Below are 25,687 nucleotides of genomic sequence, written 5' to 3'. Positions count from 1 at the left end.
ATATGCAGGCTTTGTAGAAGAATTGGATGCAAGATGTGTGGAGTGTGTTTTGATGGCAGAAAATACTTTTATAAGAGGGATGGCCTACACTTAATTCATTTGGCATCAGGAGCCTGGAGAATTACTTCTTGGTATGAGACCTAATGCAGAGAGTCAGGGAAACTAAATCATTAAGGGAGGAATGGGAAAAATGTGTGTGTGTATGGGAAAGTTCAGCTATGGTATGCAAATGTGATAAAGATATGAATGTCTTCGAACGTGGTTATGTACGTGACGAAGGGATGGAAAAATATACTTTGGGTTTGAACCTTTTATGTATGCATGGAGATGGAATAGAGAAAATTCTAGAACAAGACCAAGTAGATTGCATATCTAATTATAAGAATAGGCTGGGTGGTAATTTTTATGTCCATACAAAATAAATATCAGAAACAAAGGGATTGAGCTTTTTGCTTTATTGAATACAATATGTGACCTAAGATTGTTGGCATTAGTGAAATCTGGCTATCAGAATCAGATATGATAAGTGGGATCAAGTATAATGGGTATATCATTTTTAGGAATGACAGAAGAGATAGGAGAGGAGGAGAAGTACTACTAATGATATCAGATGACTTAAGTCCAGTTAGGGTAGAAACACAAGAAGACAATGATGGTAACAGTGTCCCATGTAGCAGCGAGTTTAAGTCTGGTGTGAAGTGGAGGATAATAGAATGAATATAGGGTGGGGTGTTGTTACAGATCTGGGGGCTCAGTTGCAGGGGACCAAGAAATGCATTGCCAATTTAGCCTTATGGGGACCAAATGAGTGATCATTATGAGTGACTTTAATTTTCCAAATATTGATTGGATAAAAGAGAAATCTCCTGATAAGAAAGAAGAGGAATTTATTGAATTGTGAGACAACTTTCTCAAACAGCATGTGGAAACTTGAGGTCAAAGAGTGTTGGATTTGCTCATGGCATCAGAAAGGGTCTCTGTTAAGAATATGGCTATTTTACCACCAATTGGTGACAGTGATCATGCTGTGCTTTCTTGGGAAGTAATCATAATTTCCAGCATTGTAGTTCAGCATGTAACCTGTTTAATTCAGAGTATCAATACAATTATGATCAACTTAGGAGAATACTATCTTTGGTTCCATAGTATCAGTTGCTGAATGGGAAAAATGTCAGCAATGCATGGGAATCTTTGAAAAAGTGCTTAAATGAGGCAGTATCTGAATGTATCCCTAGTGTTCGAAGAATAAATAGGTTGGGAGTGAAATGGATGTGCAACCTTATTAAGCAAGAGATCCACAAGAAGATGATGTGGAAAGAATATTGTGAAAATAAGAGTGAGAGCAGTTATGAAATATATAAGGCTCAGGCCAGAAAAATAATGAGTATTGTGTGGAAAGCTAAATCGGAGTATGAAAAGAAATTGGCCATGCAAGCTAAAGGCAATTCAAAAGTAATTAATTCAGGCAAGTAATTCAGCTTGTAAGAGCACAAGCTGAATTACTTGCCAGGAACTTTCGATATACTTTATTTTTCCTTGAGTGCCTCTTTAACTTCCTCAGTCAACCATGGAGTTCTGATTTTTCTATCCTTACAGACAACCTCAATAGTTGAATCAATCAATGTTTTCTTCAGGATTTGCCACTGAATATCAGCCCATTTGCTAAAGGAATGTTCAGCCAAATTGACTAAGCCTTTCACATGTTCATATAACTTGTTATACAATTTTTAGAGGTGAACTGTAGGCTGAAATACACAAACATCATTGAAGAAAAAATGAGACTTTGAAAACAAGAGAACCATATATTGGAGATTCAGTGGCAAATCCTGAAGAAAACATTGATTGATTCAACTATTGAGGTTGTCTGTAAGGATAGAAAAATCAGAACTCCATGGTTGACCGAGGAAGTGAAAGAGGCACTCAAGGAAAAAAGAAAGTATATCGAAAGTTCTTGGCAAATAATTCAGCTTGTGCTCTTAGAGAATACAGAGAAAAATGTAAGAAAGCACAGAACTATGTAAAACTAGCTAAACAAAAGTCATGGGAAGACTTTGGCAAGAACATGGAAAATAAATATCAGGAAGGTGGTAAAATATTCTGGAGGTGGTTGAAAAAGTTCAGAAATGGAGGAAAGAGTGCTATAAAAGGAATTAGAGATGATAAAGGTGACATGAAAATTAGAGAAAAAGATATCCTGGATGTATGGAGTAATTACTTTGAAAAATCTAAATGAAACAAGCAGTGACAGCATAGTGGTAAAAAACACTCAACAGGCATGCAGTCAGGAATACATATCCATACTTGAAGTAGAAAAAGCATCAAAAGTCTGAAATATGGAAATGCAGCAGGAGTAGATGATATTCAACCAGAAATGCTCAAGTGTAGAGGTATAAAAGTCTTGCAGTGGCTGCACTGCATAGTTCAGAAAGCCTGGACAGAAGAAGGATGAATTCAGATGATTGGAGTAGAGCTCTCATAGCATCCATATACAAAAAAGGGAAATAAAACTGAGAGTGTGAATTACCGAGATATTTCTCTACTGAGTGTTCCTGGTAAGATTTATGCAAGTATACTTAAGAAACGGTTGAGAAGGATTGTGTTAGGAAGCTTGGTGAAGAATAAGCTGGATTCAGGTCAAAAAGAGGCTGTTGGGATCAGATTCCCATAATTTCTCACCAAATAGTTGAGAATAGTGGTATTAAACCTGATATCAAAATTGGAGATGTTAATCTCAGCTCTTATATTTATATAGACGATGTTATACTTTTAAATAAATCCAGTGTAAGTCTGCAAGATTGACTAATTGAATAGCTGTTGTAATAAATTTGGTATGAAAATCATAAATAACAAGACAAACACAATGAAAATAAATGGAAGCATTGAAAATATCAACTGCATTGTGAATGGAGAACCTATAGAACAAGTAAAACATTTCAGTTACTTAGGCATGATTTTTAGTGAACATGGTAAATTAGATATGGAAATAGACAACAGAATCAATAAATCTGGTATGGTAGGAAGTGAACTGAATAAATTTATATGGAATAAGAGAGAAATTAGTCAAAACACTAAATGAGCTGTATACAAGACAGTGTTCAAACCAATTTTAACTTATGAATCTGAGAGCTGGGTTAGAAATAAAATGCTTGACCAAAGACTAGAGATCACCGATATGAGAGTCATGAGAAAGATTAGGGGCATGAACAGATGGCATCAGTGGCAATATGATATTCAAAAACAAGGATATTAGGAAAGAACTTGACATTATTAGCATCCAGGAATGTGTTAGCAGAGCTAATCTCAGGTGGTGTGGTCACTTAAACAGGATATGTGAGGAAAGATTTAGCAAAACCTGTGTTCTCTGCCAGGTTGGCAGGAAAAAGACCCAGAGGAAGACCAAGATATAGGTGGATTTATACAGTAAAAGTGCCTTAGACAACAGAAATATAAGATCTGAAAATGTTGGAGTCTTGATAGATAACAGATTAATTTGTAGAAAATTGTTGATAGGGAGTTAGTAATGATGTAAGTTCTTCATATAGTGCTAAAATAATAATATTCTGCACATCCCTTGAGGGTACATGTCAGGAATTTGATGATAATGATGATGAGGTCACACCAAAGCCTTGTGAAGAGGCATATTTCAAAATATTTGTTTTCTTAAATTAACTAGGGTGGCTGTGTGAAGAACAATTTCCTAAAGGAAATAACTTAATCCTATCATATCTGTTCACATTGAAGTGAATAACGGTGTTGCAAGATTTCACCTCTTTCTTCATACATCTGCTCCATAGGAAAATATCTTTTATATATATAGCTATAGCTTTTATAAAACAAAATCTTTTGTGACAGGTCTGTGGAATATTCCCTGTGAGTATAGGTTGAAGGTTTGTGGGTAACAAAGTTTAGTTGAGAGGCAGAAAAGAGTGGACATGATAGAAACTTTTAAGATATTAAAGGAGTTTTATAAAATTGATGCAAGGGAAAATTTTCAATATATGACATATAGATAGTGAACTAGGGGGCCATCCGTGGAAGTCGTGTAAGAGTGCGGTTAGTAGGGTTGTGCAGAACAGCTTTTTTGCATGGAGGGTGGTGAGTGAGTGAATGGAATGGATTGACAGAATTGGTTGTTTGTTCCCTGACGGTGAATGGATTCATCATACACACAAATCCTATGATAGGTTTTGTGTGTATGATGGTTGATTTCAGTCTCCTGCAATGAGTATCTGGAATCTATGGAGATGCTGTAAATAATAATATAGGACTTCAGTCTCTTCCCAAAAAATCTTATGTTTGGAGGTAATGGTCTTGGCATTTAATATAATCTAGATTTTCTCATGACAAGCAGCTGTGGATCTGTCTGCCTGTTTGGAAAAAAAAAATATCATAGACTACATGTGCAAGGACTTTGATAGTTGTTGACAGGTTAGGCAAAAGGGGGAAAGCCTTTCTAAGAGGCAAGTTTATTAATTGGGCAAAAGGCTACTCTGATAACAATGGATTTGAGTAATTTGGAGACACTGTTGCTGTATGGGATGGCAATATTACTATTACTATTATTATTATTATTATTACAGGCAACTCCAGGGAGTCATTAGACTCATCGAGGGAGGCCCCAAATCATATTCATCACAACTATTCAACATTCATAATACCTCGCCTTAAACTCATTCACTGTCACAGCATCCACCACAGACTCAGGGAGCGCATTTCACTCATTCACTACTCTAAAAGTAAAGAACCCAGCTCTAACACCTTTACTAACCACACTTTTGCCCAGTTTCCATGGATGTCCCCTAGTCCTCCCACAACCAGCCCTGTTCTAAAAAATATCTTCTCAATTAATTTTATAGAAACCCTTCAGTAATTTGAATGTCTCAATCATATCTCCCCTCCTCTGCCTATCAACCAATTTTTGCAACCCACAAATCCTCAACCTGTTCTCATAAGGTTCATTCCACAGACCTGCTATCATCTTGGTCACTCGCCTCTGGATCTTCTCCACCTCCTCCCCATCAAGAAGAAACCTAGGTGACCAAATCTGGGCACAGTAGTCGAGATGGGGTCTTATCAAGGCTCGATACAGAGGAACAATAACCTGCTTGTCTCTGCTTGTCAACATATTCTTCAGCAACCAAGTGATTTGATGAGCTGATTTGGCCACATTTGTAATGTGTCCCCTAAATTTCAATTCCTTATCCACCAACACTCCTAAATCTCGTGCCTCATCAATTTCCTGGAGCACAGTTCTTTTCACCTTTCAGTTGTTTTCACCAATCTTTTCACCCCAAAATGCATAACCTTACATTTTGCCACATTAAATTGACATCCATTCTCCTTAGCCCAGACCTCCAATCTATCCAAATCATTCTGCAAAATTTTGACGTCATCTGCATTCACTATTGCCCTACCCAACTTCGCATCATCCGCAAACAAATGAACTGTTCCTCTCAGATCCTTTCCTATATCATTAATGAACAAATTAAATAGCAGTGGTCCAAGAACAGATCCTTGTGGCACACCACTAGTCACAGGCCATCTTGTGGACTCTACTCCTGAGTAAACCACTCTCTGATATCTCTCCGTCAACCACCCTCCTATCCATCTCACCAACCCTATGTCCATCCCCATATGCTGCAATTTACTGATTAGAATTCCATGTGGTATCCTGTCAATTGCCTTAGCAAGATCCAGTAGAATCACTGTAAACCCATTACCCTTATCCAGTTCAGCCGTCACTGTGTTATAATACGTGAGCAAGTTACTGAGGCATGACCTACCCTTCACAAAACCATGCTGTCCCCGATACAGTATCCCATTTTCTTCTATCCAATCTTGTATTTTCTTCTTGACTATTTTCTCTAAGACCTTGATAACGATTCCTGTTATGCTGATTGGCCGGTAATTTTCAACAGCAGCCTTGGAACCACCTTTGTGCAGCGAAACTATTTTCCTCTCTTTCCACCCTCTTGGGACTGACCCAGACCCGAGGCTCAAATTAAACAAAATGGTCAAGGGCACTGACAATTCTTTAGCCGCTTCACGTACGACACGAGCTGGTATACCATCCAATGCCACAGATGTATTGACATTGAGGTTCTGTAATAGACTAGTTACCTCTGCTTCATTCATCAGAATTCCAGTATAAGCTGTTGGTTCTTCCATTCCTGCAAAGTCACCACCTGGATGATATACTCTTGCAAAGTGCTCGCTCAGTAATTCCACAATATCGACTGATTCGGTTACCTCCTACCCTCAGCATTTTTTAAGATCATTCTACCATGAGCATTTTTCCTTTTACTTGCCACATTTTGAAAAAACTGTTTGGGATTCTCTTTAGCCTGCATGGCCAATTTTCTTTCGTAATCTGCTTTTGCTTTTCTTACCACCCTTGTTACCATATATTATCTAATGTATATATATTAGATCATTTGGGTATTTTCATTGTTGTTTGTATTGTCTCATATTAAGTCTTGCAATAATTAACCATAAAGTACAATTTAAGACAATGATTAATCATAATTAAGAGCACAATAATTCATTTTTTGAAAGATTACTATATTTTTTAAAAATACAAAATTGCAATTTTAATACAAAAAAACATCAACAGCGTGTACATAAACACAAACGCATACCTGTTATACCATTAATAAATGCCTGGAACCATGACAGCCAGCAATAAAACAAAGGAGAAAAAGATTCAAAATATATCACTCACTTACCAATTTTCTAGTGGCATTGCATAATTCATAAATCTTTATCAGAAAGTGGAATATCTGAGGATTATTGTTATTATGAATGCTTTTGTGGAAGATTTAGTCTAACATTGCATATACTGTTTAATCCTTTATCAAAGTGTAAGCAAAAAATTTTTGCACACGAAGTATCTTTATGAGTCTACTTGTACATAGAGGCTGATGACTTCACATCAATTGCCTTTGTGACCCATAATGCAAAGTATTATTCTTTTTAGAAGCACATGATGCCATGCATGGCAAGGATCACTATCCAGATAAAGTGTGACCATTATTGAGGTCTCATAAGTGGGAGCCAGATCCAGAAGAGATACAAGGTTGAATTAATGCAGAAGTTATATATATATATTTCCCCATATGCAAGCAGTAAAAAGGTGCCTCATTCCTTATTAAAATATTTTGGATCAGATAGTTGCAGAAAGTCTTTCTACAACTGGGTCTGGGTAGTGACCCTTCACTTAATGCATAGTATCATGCACTTCTGAAAGGAAGTGTGCTTTGCATTATGAGATACTAAGGCAATTGATGTGAAGTTATCAGCCACTGTGTACAAGTAGCTGAGTCATGAAGATACTTCACACACAAACTTTGTTTGCTTATACTTGAACAAAGATTTAAACAAGGATATAAGTTACATGCAATTTTAATTTAATTGCATATAACGATCACATTTTCCCTAAAACAAATTTAACTCCTCTTTTCACTACGACAGTGAATTTCACTACTAACTAACAGTTACGATATGAAACAAACATGATATGAGTGATCTAAAAGTAGTATTGTCATTTAAACAAAATGCGAGATGAAAATGAACACAGAGAAAATAGCAGAATATAAATGGATTAAAAGCAGCTGAAAGTATCTTAGAAGATAGAAAAAAAAAAGTATGAGCCAATCAAATTAAAAACATAAAATTCTATCATTTCAAATGTATCTCTCTCTCTCTCTCTCTCTCTCTCTCACACACACACACACGCAGTGGATGACTATATATTAGGTGCACCTGCCTTCATAATCATCTACTCCAGGCTATAAAATCAGACAGGTGAATGCAGATACTGAGGAATACAGAGCACACATAGTATGTGAATCAATGCAATAATAGTTTTACATTTTCTGCAACAGAATACACCTAGTGAGAGAAAATTCCATTGAGTTTGACAAATAAAGATTAACATACATAAAGAGTAAAAAAAAGAGTAACATTTTGATTTAAAACATGCCCTTTTTGATTTTCCCCTCCTTCCAAATCCTTTATTATTACAAAGATACTTTGGTGTTACCTAAAGTGTTTTATCTAATATCCTGAATGGCCAAACATGCAGCATCTTCAATTTACAAAATGAATCTTGTAACTGTGTTCAGGTGTAAACCTCTAGCTATTTAGTAGAAAGGATGGACTAAGGGTTAGATAATATTATTTATTATCTAAATATTATTAAATCCTTAGTCCATCATTGTTACTAAAAGGCTAGAGGTTTACATCTGAACACATTCACAAGATTCATTATGTCTTAACTGTTTCATTAATTTAGATGTGGCACAGATAAGTGCCACATATCTAATTTTTTTTAAATATCAGTCCCACATACAAGAGGTTCCAAGACCTATGAGATGACAGTGATGTATGTAGGCAAGTAGTTAAGAGAAGAAAGGAATTTGTTGATGTGGTTCTTGAAGACTTGAGGTTTGTAATCATTGGGGAAAACAACATGAGGAAGCCTGTTCCAAAGAACAGAGGTGGATGGAAAGGAGGAAGAGGATGAGAAATTGGTTTCATGAGCTTGGAGCTGAACTGAATATGGATGTAAACAATCAGCTGCTTATGTGATTAGCAGAAAGTAAATGAATGGTAATGGATAGTTCAGTGGAGCAGTGCCAGTGGAAGTACTTACAGAAAAGTCATAATGTATCAATAAAGCAGGAAAGCAACCAAGTCCTCTCAAGAGGGGGTTTCTAGTGCCCACTTCAAATATGGGAATAATATTCTAAGGTCGGGCAAATTTGAGCTTTAGAAAGTGTCAAGAAATAAGCAGAAGAGAAGTATCATTTAGAACCAAAAAGAACGCTAAGTTTTTTGGAGGAGGCAAAGAGGCTATGGACCTTATGTGCTTGTACCAGGATAGGATAGATGTAAAAGTCAACTCAAGAAGACAAACTGATCCTGGTTGGTGAGCAGAATGTTGTCAAAAGGAAAGTGAAGAATGGGCTTTCTTATGGGAAATGAAACAGGACTGTGTTTTTAGAGGCAATAAAATTCACCAGGATATTCTCATTCCACTTGAGAATGGCAAGGAAATCAGTGTTTAAGACAGTGGTTAAAGAAATTCTTGAAATGTGAATTATCCAAGCACTACAAGGCTTTGAAAATCTAAAAGAGAAGTGGAGAGTGCTATCATCAGCCAAGCTGTGAATAGGACTGGATGTCAAAGAGAGGAGATCACTGATGTATAGGAGGAAGAGTGTGGGTGAAAGCATAAAAGCCCCGAGGTACACCATGCTGATTGAAAAATCTGATGAAAGGAAACCATCCACTGTGTTCTGCAATGAACAACCAGTGAGGAAGCTGGAAATCCATTCACAAAGCAAAGGAGGAATACCATAAGAGCAATCACTCGAGTTCCTCCAAACTTTTCTTTTCCATGGCTTGTGTCCAAAGGTGGCAAGGTAGGCTAGGAGATCTGAGGTGGAATGAGAATGATAGAATCAATGTTGGTGATCACTAAGCAATTGTTGATTCTCCAGGTAGTGAAGCAGTTGGCTGTTTATAACCTTTTACATTATTTTTAAGAGTTCTGAGAGCAATAGGCTGGTTGACTTATCTCCTTTTTTAAGAAATGGTTGGATAAAAACTTGCTTCCATGTAGTAGGATAGATGCCAGATGAGTATGACAGCTTGAAGAGACAGACAATATGGGTGTAAGTTCTGGAGCATAAGCTGTTAATACAACTGGAGGATTGCCATCAGGGCCAGGTGACTTATTGGTGTCAAAGCTACTGAGTATTTTTCTGAAGTTCTTCTAGTGAACTTTCAGAGTCTGTGAATAGTTCTGGAGGCATACTGTGAATGTCAAAAGATTTTTAACATAAGCACCAAAAATATGTATTTACATGCAATAATAATAATAACAACAACATGCATCCTTACCCCAGCAGCTTTAATGAGTGATCAGTGATCTGAGCACAGGATCCAAGATCAAGATGAATTAATTTGGAACAGTATTTACTAAGGCTTTGACAAGTGCTAAAATCAAAATCCATAAAAACTTCATATTACGTTTCAGTATTGGCAATTATTTAATTTCATTCATTAATATTTTTATATATTTCATAATGAAACAATAGTGATCTTAGAGTAAGGACCTCAAATGACCTTTCAAAAGTTTTTGTGTGCATAATCATTTCACTTTGATAATGCTATAATTCCTGTAATGTCTTTCTCTCTCTCTCACATACACACATAGTATAAGGAAAAAATTTTGATACAAAAATTACAGATAAAGTGTGTAACCAGTTAGTATTTCAGCTCCATTTTAGATGGAAGTCACAAGTTAGAACTATCAAAGTAATTAATATAAAAACTCAGCAGGGTAGATTTACATACGTAGAACTACTGAGTAACATAAAAAATCATGTTTTATTTATATAAACTTGTACTTTATTCATTATTTAATGGATTTCCCTGTGTGGAAATTTTTGTACACAAACAATCTAGTTGAACATGAAGAAATTCAGAATTTCTGCATGCTCAACTAGATTCTGCAGATTAAATTCCAATATATAATTACTATGTAAGTTTTTATAACAGTTTTAATTCACAACACAAGACAATAAGAAAATTAGTATATTTACTTTTTTTGCTGATATTTCAATAGCTTTACACCCAGCATTTTCAGAGCACGAACAGTTTGCCACAGTATGAAAACAGCAACAATTAATTAACAGTGAGAACTGTTTAAAATTGTAACAGACAGCATAGAGAAATAAAGTCCTAATTGGTACCATCTATTGCTGGATAAAGTGAGAAGTTAATAAGTATTAATTTTATCTTAAATGACTGTCTCCCAGATTTTTGGTAAATTGATACAGCCATACTAGTTGAAGTTTGGGAAAAGTTCAAAAGCTGCTGCTGATATGAAAAAAGTCTCTCTGAGTTGAAATAACTTCTGTGTAGCACTTTTGTTTCTCCATCTGATCTTGTAAGAAGGGGTTTCCCAAGACATGGTCCGCTAGTCCCAACTTATCATAATAATGGTACTGAATGTATTTCTTATATTCTCTGAGGCAGTTGTCAACAGATCTTCCTGTCTGTCTATACTAAGCCAAGTCACAGGGTGCTTCATATCCTGCTCATGTAATAAAGGAATCTATCCTTAGGTGAACAGATGAGTGGTGCCAGTTTGATCATCATCATTATTTTCAGACCTCCATGGATTCAGACTCGTCATGAAAGGTCCTTCTGCAACACACAGCTCATCATGCCATGCCTTAAATACAGAGCGAATTTTGTAAGTCTATATACCAAACATAAAACTAGTGACAAATAAGATGTAAAGTATATTTGATTATACTCACAATAAAGTTTATAGATGTTCAATGTGCCCCGCGCCACATGGATAACATCAAGACGGTAGCTGAATTCATCCCATACCCGAAGAAGGATGTCTTGAATCACTGAGTTCACTGCAGTTGTGATATGCCTTTTTAGGTCAACCAAAGTTGTTGGTAGAGGTCGTACATAAACTGCTTCTTTTACGACCCCCCCCCCCACACACAAGAAAAAGTCACAGGGTGTGAGATCAGATCTTGGGGGCCGGAAATGAAGTGCCAGGTCTTCATTCCAGATGTGACCTATCCATCGTTGAGGTAGAGATTCATTGAGAACATCTCGAACACCCTGGTGCCAGCGGGGTGGAGCTCCGTCCTATTAGAAAATGAAGTCTTCTGAATCTTCATTCAATTGAGGAAGAAGCCAGTTTTCAAGCGTGTCCAGATACATTACCCCAGTAACAGTCTCTTCAGCAAAAAAGAAAAGTCTATAAACCTTTGTTCTCGATAAAGCACAAAACACATCAACTTTCAGAGAGTTCCTCTCATGTTGCAATGTTTCAAAGGGATTTTGTAGTCCCCATATGCAAACATTGTGTCAGTTTACTTTCCCTCTTAGGTGGAACATCGCCTCATCACTGAAAATTAAATGCAGCAGAAAAGTGTCATCTTCCATGTTTTGGAGAATATGAGGAAACTTCTTGGGAGACTGGTGATGGAGAAACTCCATACCTTTTAACATAGCCAACTTATTACTTAGACTTATTGAAGCTATTTGACAAGAAGGTGGTTTTGATAAACAGTATTTTTTGTGTTGGCAATGTGCAATAGTGCACAGGGAGCTATCCCAGTGGCTAAGAGTATAATAATTGTCAGATTTCTGCAAAGGATGGTGGTATGGCAGAACCTAGATATGAAGTCGAGTGTGTGTGTTTTTTTCATAGCATGGTATTAGGCCTAACAGCCTGTTCTAATCTCACACCATCACTTTTAGGGTCACATCTATTTTTTTTTCCCTTTTAGTTTATAGTTTTTGATAGTCTGTTCAGTAATATTCTATTCATGTTGAATCCATTTGTTTCTATAATTATCTGTTTGCAAAATTGGTTCTTGTTTGGTATTCTTGTGTGTATTTTGTGTTTCTTTTCTTATCTAGTTCAGCATAACATGCTGTTCTCAAAAATTTCACTTCTGCTAGTTATTTAGTTGGTCTGATTTTTTCTGTTGTCCATGTTTCACTTCCATATAATGTAACAGGTTTAGCTAAAACAACATTGAATGGTTTTTCAAATCAGCAGCAGCTTTAAAACATCCCATAAACTTCAACAAATATGGTTGTATCAATTTACTAAAAATCTGGGAGATAATCATTTTGAGATCAGATTAATACTCATTAACTCTCTCTCTTTATCCAAGAGCCTGTGTAGCTCAGTGGATGTGATGTCTGCACACCACAGCGCTTGACCACACGAAGGAAGACTTGGTTTTGAATCTAGTCGCCGACTAGATTCAAAACCAAGCCTTTGAGCCTTTTTTTTTCGACTGGTTCCTGAGTTAGTCAATCTCTGGCATGGGCAAATGGTTTTTTTCTCTCGGAAACTTGGGTTTTTTCTCCCAGAAACAAAAGGGAATCTACCATAGAACCTATGCTAATTTAGATATTTAATACATTGCGTTAGGGACCACAAAATGGCAGTACTTGTTGAGCTGTCTCTTCACTGTGTGCCGCTTAATTAGTGATAGCCTTGGGCCAGCTATCTCTGATTGGCTACTAGTGGAGATTCCACTTCCCACTCAGTCTCCAAAAGTTAGATAGGGCTAAAATGGCCTAACCTACTCTCTATATGGGAATAAAAGGTGTTAGCCGATTTTTTATTTTTATTTTATTTTATTTATTTTTTTTATTTTATTTTTTTTAATATTTTTTTTTTATTTTTATTTTTTATCCAACAATACAGTAGATGTCATAAATTAAGACTTTAAGTTTCTTGTTTTGTCCATTACGAATTTTTAACTGGACCTACTGTTAACAGATTGTTACTGTTCATGTGCTTTGATAAACTGTTTTGGGCTCTGAAGATGCTGGGTTAATTTCTTATTTCTGTATAATAAATGTGGTTTAATGATGTCATTAATCATGACTAATATTTTGAATTTATTAATTTGATGTTTTAGATCTTTCTTCACTGTAGCTTATATTCCATCCAAGGTAATTAAAATTATTAACTTTTTATAACAATAACAATGGTCTAAAAATCCCAAGAATATGGATGGCACATATTCTATCTTCATAATCTTTTGTTCTTTTGTTTGATTATAATTATAATGAGGACTATAATTCTCCAGGATCTTAGCCTTCGTATAACCAAAATTTGTGTTAAATTATTGCACTTTTGCTGTTATTAAAAGTATAAAAGATCATTTGAATTTGTTTTCTGACCACATAAAAATTTGATATACTTTTGGTGTAGTTTTTTTTTTTTTTTTTTCACTAGAGGTCAGCCCAATTAAATAGCAGTTGATCAAAGTAGTGTCACTTTGACTTACTGTTTAAATTGTAGCTTAACTTGCCTCTGTATACATGTGTGTGTGCACTCCAGGTGATGACTTTAATATCATTATTATTATTCTTATTCTTATTATTATTACGAGCAACTTCAAGGAGTCCCTAAACTCAGAGGGAGGCCCTAAACATCATATCAAGAACAACTATTTGGCATTCTCACAGTATCTATCATACTTTGCTTTGAACTCATTTACAGTCATGGCACCCACAACAAACTCTGGCAGCTTATTCCACTCATTCACCAATCTCCAAGTAAAAAACCTAGTTCTAACACCCTTGCTAACTACACTCTTGCTCAGTTTCCATGGATGTCCCCTTGTTCTCAGACATGTTCTGAAAAATTTCCTTTGAATTAATCTTGTAAAAACCCTTCAGTAATTTGAATGTCTCAATCATATCACCCCTTCTACACCTATCAACCAATTTCTGTAACCCACAGATCTTCAACCTGTTTTCATAAGGTTCATTCCATAGACCAGCTATCCTCTCTACCTTCTCCCCATCAAGAAGAAGCCCAGGGGCCCAGATCTGGGCACAGTAGTCAAGATGAGATCTTATCAAGGCTTGATAAAGAGGATCAATAACTTGTTTATCTCTGCTCGTCAAAGTATTCTTCAGTAACCAAATGATCTGGTGAGCTGATTTAGCCACTTTTGCTATGTGTCCCCCTAAACTTCAGCTCCCTATCCACCAATGCACACCCAATTCTCTGGCTTCATCAACCTTCTGAAGTACAGTTCCACCAATGTGATATACTGCTGCTTTTTTTCACCACAAAATGCATAACCTTACACTTTTGCTACATTAAACTGACATCCATTCTCATTAGCCCAGACTGCCAATCTATCCAAATCATCCTGCAAAATTTTGATATCATGTGCATTCACTATTGCTGTACCCAACTTTGCATCAGCGTCAAATAAATGAACAGTTCCTCTCCATTTTTTCACCACAAAATGCATAACCTTACACTTTTGCTACATTAAACTGACATCCATTCTCATTAGCCCAGACTGCCAATCTATCCAAATCATCCTGCAAAATTTTGATATCATGTGCATTCACTATTGCTGTACCCAACTTTGCATCAGCATCAAATAAATGAACAGTTCCTCTCAGATCCTTTCCTATATCATTAATGAACAAATTAAACAGCAGCGGTCTAAGAACAGAACCCTGTGGCACACCACTAGTAACAGGCCTTCTTTTGGACTCCACTCCTGAATAAACTACTCTCTGATGTCTCTCCATCAACCACCCTCCAATCCATCCCCATGTGCTGCAGTTTACTGATTTGAATTCCATGTGGTGTCCTGTCAAAGGCCTTAGCAAAGTTCAGCAGTATCACTGTAAATTCATTACCCTTATCCAGTTCAGCTGTCACTGTATTATAAAATGTGAGCAAGTTACTGAGGCATGATTTACCCTTCACAAAACCATGCTCTCCTCCATACAGTATCCCATTTTCATCTATCCATTCCTGTATTTTGCTCTTGACTAATATCTCCAAAACCTTGACAACTATTCCTGATATGCTGACCGGTTGGTAATTTGCAACAGCAGTCTTGGAACCTTCTCTATGCAATGGAACTATTTCCCCTCTTTCCACTCCCTCAGGACTAACACTAACCCAGAGCTGAGACTTAAATTAAACAATATGGTCAAGGGAACTGACAGTTCCTTTGCCACTTCACGTAAGACTCGAGCTGGTATTCCATCCAATCCCACAGATGTATTTACATTAAGGTTCTGTAATGTACTATTCACCTTCATTTCATTCACTTTGATTCCTGTATCAGCCATTCGTTCTCTCATTCCTGCTGTATCACAGCCTGGATGATATACTTTTGCAAAGTGTTCTCTTAGTAATTCTACTATTTCAGCTGATTCAGTTATCTACCTGCCATCAGCATTCCTTAAAATCATTTTGCCGTATACATTTTGTCTTTTACTTGCAGCATATCGAAAGAACTGTTTGGGATTCTCTTTAGCTTGCATTGCTAATTTCTTTTCATAATCTGCTTTTGCTTTTCTTACCACAATAGTTACCTTTCTGGCCTGTGCTTTGTACTGTTCGTGTGCCTGCAGGTCACCTTTCTCCTTAAATTTCATCCACAATTGTTTCTTTTCTTTGCAGCTCAAGCTTAATGGTGTTATTGATCCATTTAACTCCCACTTGATTTACTCTCTGGACTCTAGGCACACTCTCCCTCGATGAGTCTTTGGACTCCCTGGAGGTGTCACATAATAATAATAATAATAATAATAATAATCTTCTGTTAGCCATGTCTCACTAATGCCAATAACCTGTGGCCAGAAAAAACTAACCAAGCCAGAAATTCCTACTTCTTATTCCGAATACTCCTGGCATTAGTGTACATAAAGTGAGAAGTCCCCTAGCCCCACCCTTATTTTGATGGCTTATACTAACTATCCCATTTTGGTTTGTTATCCTTCATCCTAACTCAGGCATATTATACACATTCTTACACTCAACTGCCTCACTGATGTCTGCATGTCCTCTCAACAGCATCCCCACTCTCCCTAAAAGCTCTAGTTTCCCTGATTCTGCACATCCACTTTCACTTCATTCAGCAACAATTTTTCCACTCTCCAAACACCATATCTATTCAGATGCAAACCATCCTTCTTGCATAAGTCCTTTTGCCCATCATACTCATTCCACATGTCCACAAACTTCACACCACTCCTCCTTCATAACCTACGCATAAAGTCATTTGCAATTATGGCCCTCCTTCTCAACTGTACTCTGTCATACCGTGGCAACAGACTAACTATCTTAACTCTTTCTCACTCTTTCCTTTTGCTACCTCTAGTAATTCTTTCAAGTCCTCTCTCATAGCAAATTTTTCATCTTTTATATCATTTGTTCCAGCCACTATTATCATTTCTTTCACCCTATGCTTCTGTGCTCTAATAGCCTCACTTACATTATTCATTTTCTCACCCGGAAAGCACAATTTTGTCAAACTCTCATCTATTACAACTTTTATTACTGAATCACCATATAACACTTGCTCCTTAATTTTTCTTTCACTCCCGATCATGTTCTCATTTATCTTATCATTCACTTGCTTCTTTTTGTTATCTGATACACTCAGTAGACATTTTTGTAATTGCTCCAGCTGCCGCTTTGCCCTGTGTATCACTCCGTGCAACCGAGCTGTCTCCCTCATTGCAGCTAACTCTTCATTTTTTTTATCAGTCAACCCATTCTCTCACTCTGTCCTTTTACTTTCACCATCAACTGTATCACTTTTAAACTCATTCTCTATGCTATTTGGCATTACATCACAATTTTCTATCGCATTCTGACTTTCATCCACTACGTCAATCTCGCGACCTGAGAGACACACTTCAGATCCTCACTTTCATGACACTTTTCCGCTACTATAGCTCTCAAACCAAACTCCAGCCACTCTCAGCAAAGCATACATTCCACAGAGCTTACACTGGACGAATTCCCTTTGGTTAAATTCTTCAAACAAATACGGTGATTTGGACACCATTGCCTTTCTTCACTTTGATGCTATGTGCTATGCTATGTATCTGCCGTGTCTCATCAGAATACTAAATTAACTCTATTTAAAATAAACTTTTTAAGCTAAACTAATTAACTCCGCAATATATTCTAATTCTAGCACAATTTTTAAACTAATAACGCTATTTTTTAATATATGGGTCGAAACATTGGAAAATTAAAGTAATTATTCTTAATATGGTATTGGTCTCCATAATTTTATCAAAATGAATATGAATCATCATATGACATTAAAAGAAAGAACTAGAGAGGAATTATTATTATAATATCAAATTGTCAATAAATTGCTTTTTTCTCCCTTATGGAAGAAAAAAAATATAAAAATATATTGTTATCATTTTAAATAATTTTCTATAAAAACAGAATTAAACCAAAAATAAATAAATGAAAACCTCTTTCATCAATCAATCCACAATCTAACACTGGTTGCAGAATGAAAATTAACTGCTGTATGGTGTATGAAAATAAATATTAATTTAGCAGGTTCTTATAATTGTTTTCATATGATTCATTTTAAAATTGTTCAGACTCGAATTCTTACATGTTATTTCAGTCATTTCTGCGAAAACTATCATTACCCACCTTTATTATCCTAGATGTAGCTGGTCTGGTTGGCTGAGTGGTTACTATATTTATTCACCAACCAACTGGCTGTAGGTTCAAATCCTGCCAGACATGGATATTTTTGATTGTCTTTAGGCATAGATGAATTTTATCATTTAGTGTGAGAGACCACCAACACTACTTATTGGAGGCTTGACTTGGCTTCAACAAATTCCATGTTTGGTCTCTTGAGCAGGGTTTTTGGACTAGGTAAAAGGAATAAAATATACAAAAAATTGCAAAAATTAATAAATAAAAAAAAATCCTTAGTCCTGATGTACTATAGATTTGCAACCTTTTTATGGATCATAGTCACACAAAACATGCAGTATACAGAAGAGAGCATTATTAAATGAAGGTACTTTTGTTAAAAAAGCTGACAAGTGTGTCAGAAGTGTTAGAATGCAGTTTATTAAATTTTAACTAATTTTTGGCTTACATCCTGTAGGCAGTTGCAGTTTTGTTTTATATGATTTTGTGACTACAAAAAGTCTGATCGAAGCCACCATCCTAAATACTGAATTTTATTAAATTGGTGTATAGGATCCTTCCAACTAATGTAGAATTATTATCACTTATTCTATCCAGCAAGGGCAGAGTTTTTACATTGTTATAATTTTGACACATTTTTCACATTTGTGTCCTTGCAGATGATGCAAAATGAAATGGTTTGACAGATTTTTGTAAGAATTACAAAAATCCAGAACTCCGATTCAGAGTTCTAGACTTTTATTTTATTTTATTTTTCATTTATTTATTTATATTGTACACATGCAGATGGTGGACAAAAATTGAGATGCCCTGACAAATTTCAGTAACATTTATCATATGCAAATGATCCAGAATTCAGGATCGCTTCCATATGAATGGCAAACAAAATTAATCTGATAGGTGCATTTTTGTAGATGCACCTAAAAAAACATGTAAAATGTAATCTTTGTAAGGTATTTGTATGTGTATTTGGGTTAAAAGGAATATTCTAATTGAACTACTGTTAATATTTATTTAATGGAATTTAATTTTAAAGTATTGTTTTTTTCAATATACATGATCTAAGATTCTCCAGATTTGAAATTCTATATATTTTTCAAATTCCATTTAAATTATAAATCCAACACTAGAACTTATATGTGTTTGTATGTGTTTTGATATTTTTAGCAAGCAAAAGTGACATGCAGAAGACTTTAGATTCAGCCATGCAGGATGTTAGTGATAGATACCACTTGCTTGAAGAAACTGAAAAACAAGCATTAAGGAGAGCTTTAATAGAAGAAAGAAGCCGCTACTGCATGTTTGTAACTTGCCTTAAACCAGTGGTGGTGAGTACATTTTAGTATGGTATTCTTGTTCTGCCTGATATTTCAATGTCATCGTAAATGTAATTATGAATATCTATTTTGAGTTTTGATTATTCATACTAATGTAGTTCATGGACATGATGAGCCTGACTATATACATGAATCCAGTATATAGTGTGCCTTTTGCCAAAAACAAACTTTTTCTATTAGCTGATGGGAGTGTACCAGGTTACTTGTTTCCGCAGTCTATCCTATTTTTGCCAGATTGGTTGTACTGTAGACATCAGAACACATGGATTGTATCATTTTCTTCAAGCTCAGAAATCTGGTCTTACCGAACATGGGATAACACCACTAGAGATTCGCCGCTAGAGGGCTGTAAGTTGTGTAGTGTCAGAAAGAGCTCCAAAAGATAAGTTCTTTTTTGAATAATAATTGGAAGTGTTTCATAAATTTTAGGGTCTCTTTATTTATTTTTGATAATGAAGTGTGTCTGAGTGATTTTTTAGTGTGAATTCTATCAGATTTATTCTGACTTCCACTTGACAAGCTCTTAAATAAATTGAAACAGATGGGATTGGATAACAGACTTCTGTGTTGGATCAGTGACTGGCTGTCAGATAGGTATCAGAAAATTGTATATGGGGGTGCAGTATCCCGAAAGAGAAAGGTCACCAGCGGTGTGCCGCAGGGGGCCAGTTTTGGGGCCATTGTTGTTCAATTTGTATGTTAATGATATTGGGCAGGGTTTAACTAGTGATATCCAGCTGTTTGCAGATGATGTAAAACTGGGGAGAGCAATGCACAGTCAAACAGATGTTAATGCCTTACAAGAGGACTTGAATAGATTGCATGAATGGGCAGGTAAGTGGAACTGTCAGTTCATTGTTGCCAAGTGTAAGGTTTTGAAATTTGGTAAGCAACGATGGGATGCAAAGTATACACTTGGGGGGAAAACTTTAACAGAAGTAGAGGAGATAAGAGATCTAGGAGTGATAGTGGACAGGAATCTGAAATTCGGGGGGGGGGGGCACATTGCACAAGTTGTGAAGACATCACATCGGGTAATGGCAATGATGTGGAGGACCCTGACATGCAGAAATAGAGAGTAGGATTTCATTGTATAGGACACAGATTTGGTCACCAGGTTTTCATGGTGATGAGGATATGTTGGAAAGGAATCCAGAGAAGATTCACAAAGGTAGTCAGTGGCCTTTGGAATGTGGAGTATGAGGACAGATTGAGAGAATGCAAGTTGCAGAGTCTCATGAATAGGAAGAAGTGGGGGGGGGGGTATGATTGAGACATATAAGCTGGTCAGGGGTTGTTATCGGGTAGACATGGAAGAGATCTTTCATTGAATGGGAGAGGGTAAGTAGAACAAGAGGCCATCACTAGAAACTGTATAAGTAGGGTGTGAACAGAGGAGTGAGAAGCAGGTTCTTTGCATGGAGGGTGGTTGATGAGTGGAATGCATTGCCTGAGTGTGTTGTGGACACATTGAATCATATAATAGATTTAGTTTAATCCTTTATCCCAGTGAGAGCAAACAAAGTTTGCGCCTGAAAATATCTTCAGGACTAAATATAGTGTTGTACTATCTTATCCAGTAAGTAGTGCAACACCAAGGCAACTCGTGGCAAAGGTGGAGCAAGCTACCAGGCACTTCTAACCCAGTATCTCCCATAATGCAAAACACATTTCCTATGTGGATATGTATACTGTTATGCATTAAAGGGATTGGCCATCTACCCAGACTAGTTTCGACCTTTATTGAGGTCTCTTCAGTGGGAGCCAGGCCCAGAGCTGGAGATACCAGGCAGAAGCAGTAGCAAGTCATCTGTGCCTATGGGAGTTGCCAAAAGGTTTATCACCTTTTTTAAAAATTACTCTGGATTTAGGGTTAGAAGTGCCTGGTAGCTTGCTCCACCTTTGCCACGAGTTGCCTTGGTGTTGCACTACTTACTGGATAAGATAGTACAACACTATATTTAGTCCTGAAGATATTTTCAGGTGCAAACTTTGTTTGCTCTCACTGGGATAAAGGATTAAACTAAATCTATTATAGTCTAACCTAGTGATAAATAAATTTTCAACATCTTTCTCTAAATCCAGAGTAATTTTTAAAAAAGGTGATAAACCTTTTGGCAACTCCCATAGGCACAGATGACTTGCTACTGCTTCTGCCTGGTATCTCCAGCTCTGGGCCTGGCTCCCACTGAAGAGACCTTAATAAAGGTCGAAACTAGTCTGGGTAGATGGCCAATCCCTTTAATGCATAACAGTATACATATCCACATAGGAAATGTGTTTTGCATTATGGGAGATACTGGGTTAGAAGTGCCTGGTAGCTTGCTCCACCTTTGCCACGAGTTGCCTTGTTGCACTACTTACTGGATAAGATAGTACAACACTATATTTAGTCCTGAAGATATTTTCAGGCGCAAACTTTGTTTGCTCTCACTGGGATAAAGGATTAAACTAAATCTATTATAGTCTAACCTAGTGATAAATAAATTTTCAACATCTTTCTCTAAATCCAGAGTAATTTTTAAAAAAGGTGATAAACCTTTTGGCAACTCCCATAGGCACAGATGACTTGCTACTGCTTCTGCCTGGTATCTCCAGCTCTGGGCCTGGCTCCCACTGAAGAGACCTTAATAAAGGTCGAAACTAGTCTGGGTAGATGGCCAATCCCTTTAATGCATAACAGTATACATATCCACATAGGAAATGTGTTTTGCATTATGGGAGATACTGGGTTAGAAGTGCCTGGTAGCTTGCTCCACCTTTGCCACGAGTTGCCTTGTTGCACTACTTACTGGATAAGATAGTACAACACTATATTTAGTCCTGAAGATATTTTCAGGCGCAAACTTTGTTTGCTCTCACTGGGATAAAGGATTAAACTAAATCTATTATAGTCTAACCTAGTGATAAATAAATTTTCAACAATTTTCAACATTGAATCAGTTTAAGATGCGGTTGGATGAGCATTGTATGCAATAGTGTGTACCTCCCACGATGAGTCTCTGATTCCGTGGAGGTCAAATGTTAATAATAATAATAAACACAAAAATTCTTCATAAAAGTTCCTTCAAATTTGAAAGATTCTTCAAGTAATTCTATGAAACTTTGATTGTGAAGATCACAATCAACCAAATCTAAATTACGATGATGATAATGGTCTAAAATTGTCAAATTTTGGGACATAGCAAGTTTGAACTCTTGATAATAATCTTACATTTATTCGTAATGTGCATGTGCAAATCTTATACACACACACACACACACACACAAGGTGATTAAAATTAATATATCCCTATTTAAGGCCTTTTGGAGTGCCATCTAGTGATCCAAATGCTGCAGAGTTTTGCAGAAATATATAGTGCATCAAGCAGAAGTGATATCTGAGAAAAAAGAAAGTAACTCCAAAATTCATCACCAGGGGCATTGTAAACACCAAATGCATGGAATTTGCATATCATACCACTTGACAGGTGTCAGGAGGGTTTAAAAAGATAGACTTGGGATTTTTCCCCTTCATTCTGGTTGTTAATACCATTCACAGTGATGGCACTAACCTTGCCCCAATATGTTTTGCTCATGAAGCATCATCATCATCAAATTCCTGCCATGTACCCTCAAGGGGTGTACAGGATATGATAGTACTACATGAAAAAAATTACATCATTATTAATTTCCTATCTACAATTTTCCTCCAAATCAGTCTGTTACTTGTCAAGACTCCAACATTATCAGATCTTATATTAATATCGTCTAAAGCACTTTGTATCGTATCAATCCACCTATATCTTGGCCTTCCTCTGGGTCGTTTTGCTGCCACCCTGGCAGAGAACACTTGTTTTGCTAATCTTTCCTCGCCCATTCTATTTAAGTGACCATACCACCTGAGATTAGCTCTGCTAACGCATTCCTGGATGCTGACAATGTCAAGTTCTTTCCTAATATCCTCATTTTTAATATGATATTGCCATTGATGCCATCTGTTCACGCCTATAATCTTTCTCAGGACTCTCATATCTGTGGTCTCTAGTCTTTGGTCAAGTGTTTTATTTCTGACCCAGCTCTCAGATCCATAAGTTAAAACTGGTTTGAACACTGTCTTGTATACAGCTAATTTAGTGTTCCGACTAATTTCTCTCTTATTCCATATGAATTTATTCAATTGACTTCCCACCATTCCAGCTTTGCTGATTCTGTTGTCTATTTCTATATTTAATTTACCATCTTTAGTAAAAATCGTGCCTAAATAGCTGAAATGTTTTACTTGTTCCACAGGTTCTCCATTCACAACACAGTTGACATTTTCAATGATTCTGCCTATTTTCATTGTCTTTGTCTTTTTATTGCTGACCTTCATACCATATCTATTACAACAGCTATTCAATTTAGTCAGAGAATCTTGCAGACTTGTAGCAGATTTATTTAGAAGTATAACATCATCTGCATAAAGCAAAGAGCTGACATTAACATCTCCAATTTTGATATCATGTTTAATACCACTTTCCTTCATAATGTGATCCATATAGATAATGAATAACAGAGGGGATAATGTACATCCTTGTCTCACACCAGATTTAACATTAAACCATCTTCCTGTACTTCCTTCAATTCTGACTGCTGACTTACAACTCAAATAAAGACTAAGTATTGCTTGGTATAATGCCCCATTCACACCATATAACTGCAGCGTATTGAATGGCTTCTCTCTTGGCACCTTGTCATATGCCTTTTCCAGATCGACAAAACTTAAATACAGATCTTTGTTATATTCCCATGCTTTCTCAACTATTTGTCGTAAAGTGAAGATCTGATCCTGACAGCCTCTATTTGGCCTGAATCCAGCTTGTTCTTCACCAAGCTTTTCTTCCACAATTCTTCTCAACCGTTTCTCAAGTATACTTGCATAGATCTTGACAGGAACACTCAGTAGAGAAATACCTCTGTAATTCTCACATTCAGTTTTATTTCCCATTTTATATATGGGTACTATGAGAGCTCTACTCCAATCATCGGGAATTCGTCCCTCTGTCCAGGCTTTCTGAACTATGCAGTGCAGCCACTGTAATACTCTTATACCACCATACTTCAGCATTTCTGGTCGAATATCATCTACTCCTGCTGCCTTTCCACATTTCAAGCCTTTGATGGCTTTTTCTACTTCAAGTATGGATATGTATTCCTGACTGCATGCCTGGTCAGTGTTTTTTACCACTGTGCTGTCATCACTGCTTGTTTCATTTAGCAGTTTTTCAAAGTAATTACTCCATACTTCAAGGATATCTTTTTCTCCCGTTTTTATGTCACCTTTATCATCTCTAATTCCTTTTACAGCACTCTTTCCTCCATTCTTAAGTTTCTTCAACAACCTCCAGAATATTTTGCCACCTTCTTGATATTTATTTTCTATATTCTTGCCAAAGTCCTCCCATGACTTTTGTTTAGCTAGTTTTACACAGTGTTTAGCATTCTTGCATTTGTCTCTATATTCTCTAAGAGCAAAAGCTGACTTATTTGCCAGGAACTTTTGTTTGCTTTCTTCTTTTCCTTCACTGCCTCTTTAACTTCCTGTGTCCACCAGGGAGTTCTGATTTTTTTATCCTTACAAACAACCTCACCACATGCCTCTCTGGCAGAATCAATCAATGTTTTCTTCAGAGTTTGCCACTGAATCTCCAAGGTTTGATTCCTGTTCTCAAACTCTTTCATTTTTTCTTCAATAATCTTTGTGTATTTTAGTCTACAGTTCACATCTGAGAGCTGCTCAACTTTTATTCGCTTTAAAACTTTCTTACATGTTATTCTTTTCAATATGAAATTCAATTTTATCCTGCTCAAGACTAAATAGTGATCACTTCCAATTTCAAATCCTCTGTACACTCTGGTGTCCTGCACCAGGGAGAAAACATCACTATCAACAATAACATAGTCAATGAGACTTTTCTTATTCCTCTTCTCTCCATGTGAATTTGTGCACATTTTTATGTTGGAACATGGTGTTAGTAATGACCAGTCCATGTTCTGAGCAGAAATCCAACAGATATTTGCCATTATTATTAGCTTTGCTCTTTTCTCCAAATTTTCCCAAAATATTTTTGTATGTCTGACAATCATTTCCTACTCTGCTATTTAGATCCCCAACAAGGACCAACTTTTCATTTTTCATTGTGTCAGTTGCTTTTTCTAAAGCCTCAAAAAATTCCCCCACTTCTACCTTAGTAGAACCTTCTGTGGGACCATAGGCACAAATAAGTCTCATTGTCCAGTTCCCCATTCTCATATTTGCCCACATTACTCTACTTGAGACTGCCTGCCATTCAAGAAGATT

At 36.5% G+C, this 25,687-nt stretch overlaps 1 protein-coding gene across 1 annotated transcript in view; it reads left to right on the top strand.

Annotated features, from left to right (window-relative positions):
* LOC150110297 (uncharacterized) overlaps nucleotides 1-25,687 on the top strand; it is a 270,355-nt gene that overhangs the window by 90,548 nt on the left and 154,120 nt on the right. The window contains exon 7 of the mRNA XM_090395533.1: nucleotides 19,196-19,356. Within this exon, the coding sequence (XP_090251659.1) occupies nucleotides 19,196-19,356 (161 nt within the window). The remainder of the gene's footprint in view (nucleotides 1-19,195; nucleotides 19,357-25,687) is intronic.

Source organism: Typopeltis vanoorti, chromosome 1, assembly GCF_054136105.1.
Source record: "Typopeltis vanoorti isolate ZY-2024b chromosome 1, IOZ_Tvanoo_1.0, whole genome shotgun sequence".
Taxonomy (NCBI): Eukaryota; Metazoa; Arthropoda; class Arachnida; order Uropygi; family Thelyphonidae; genus Typopeltis; species Typopeltis vanoorti.
Note: the sequence above shows the minus strand (reverse complement) of the source record. Positions and strands in the feature narration are given on the sequence as shown.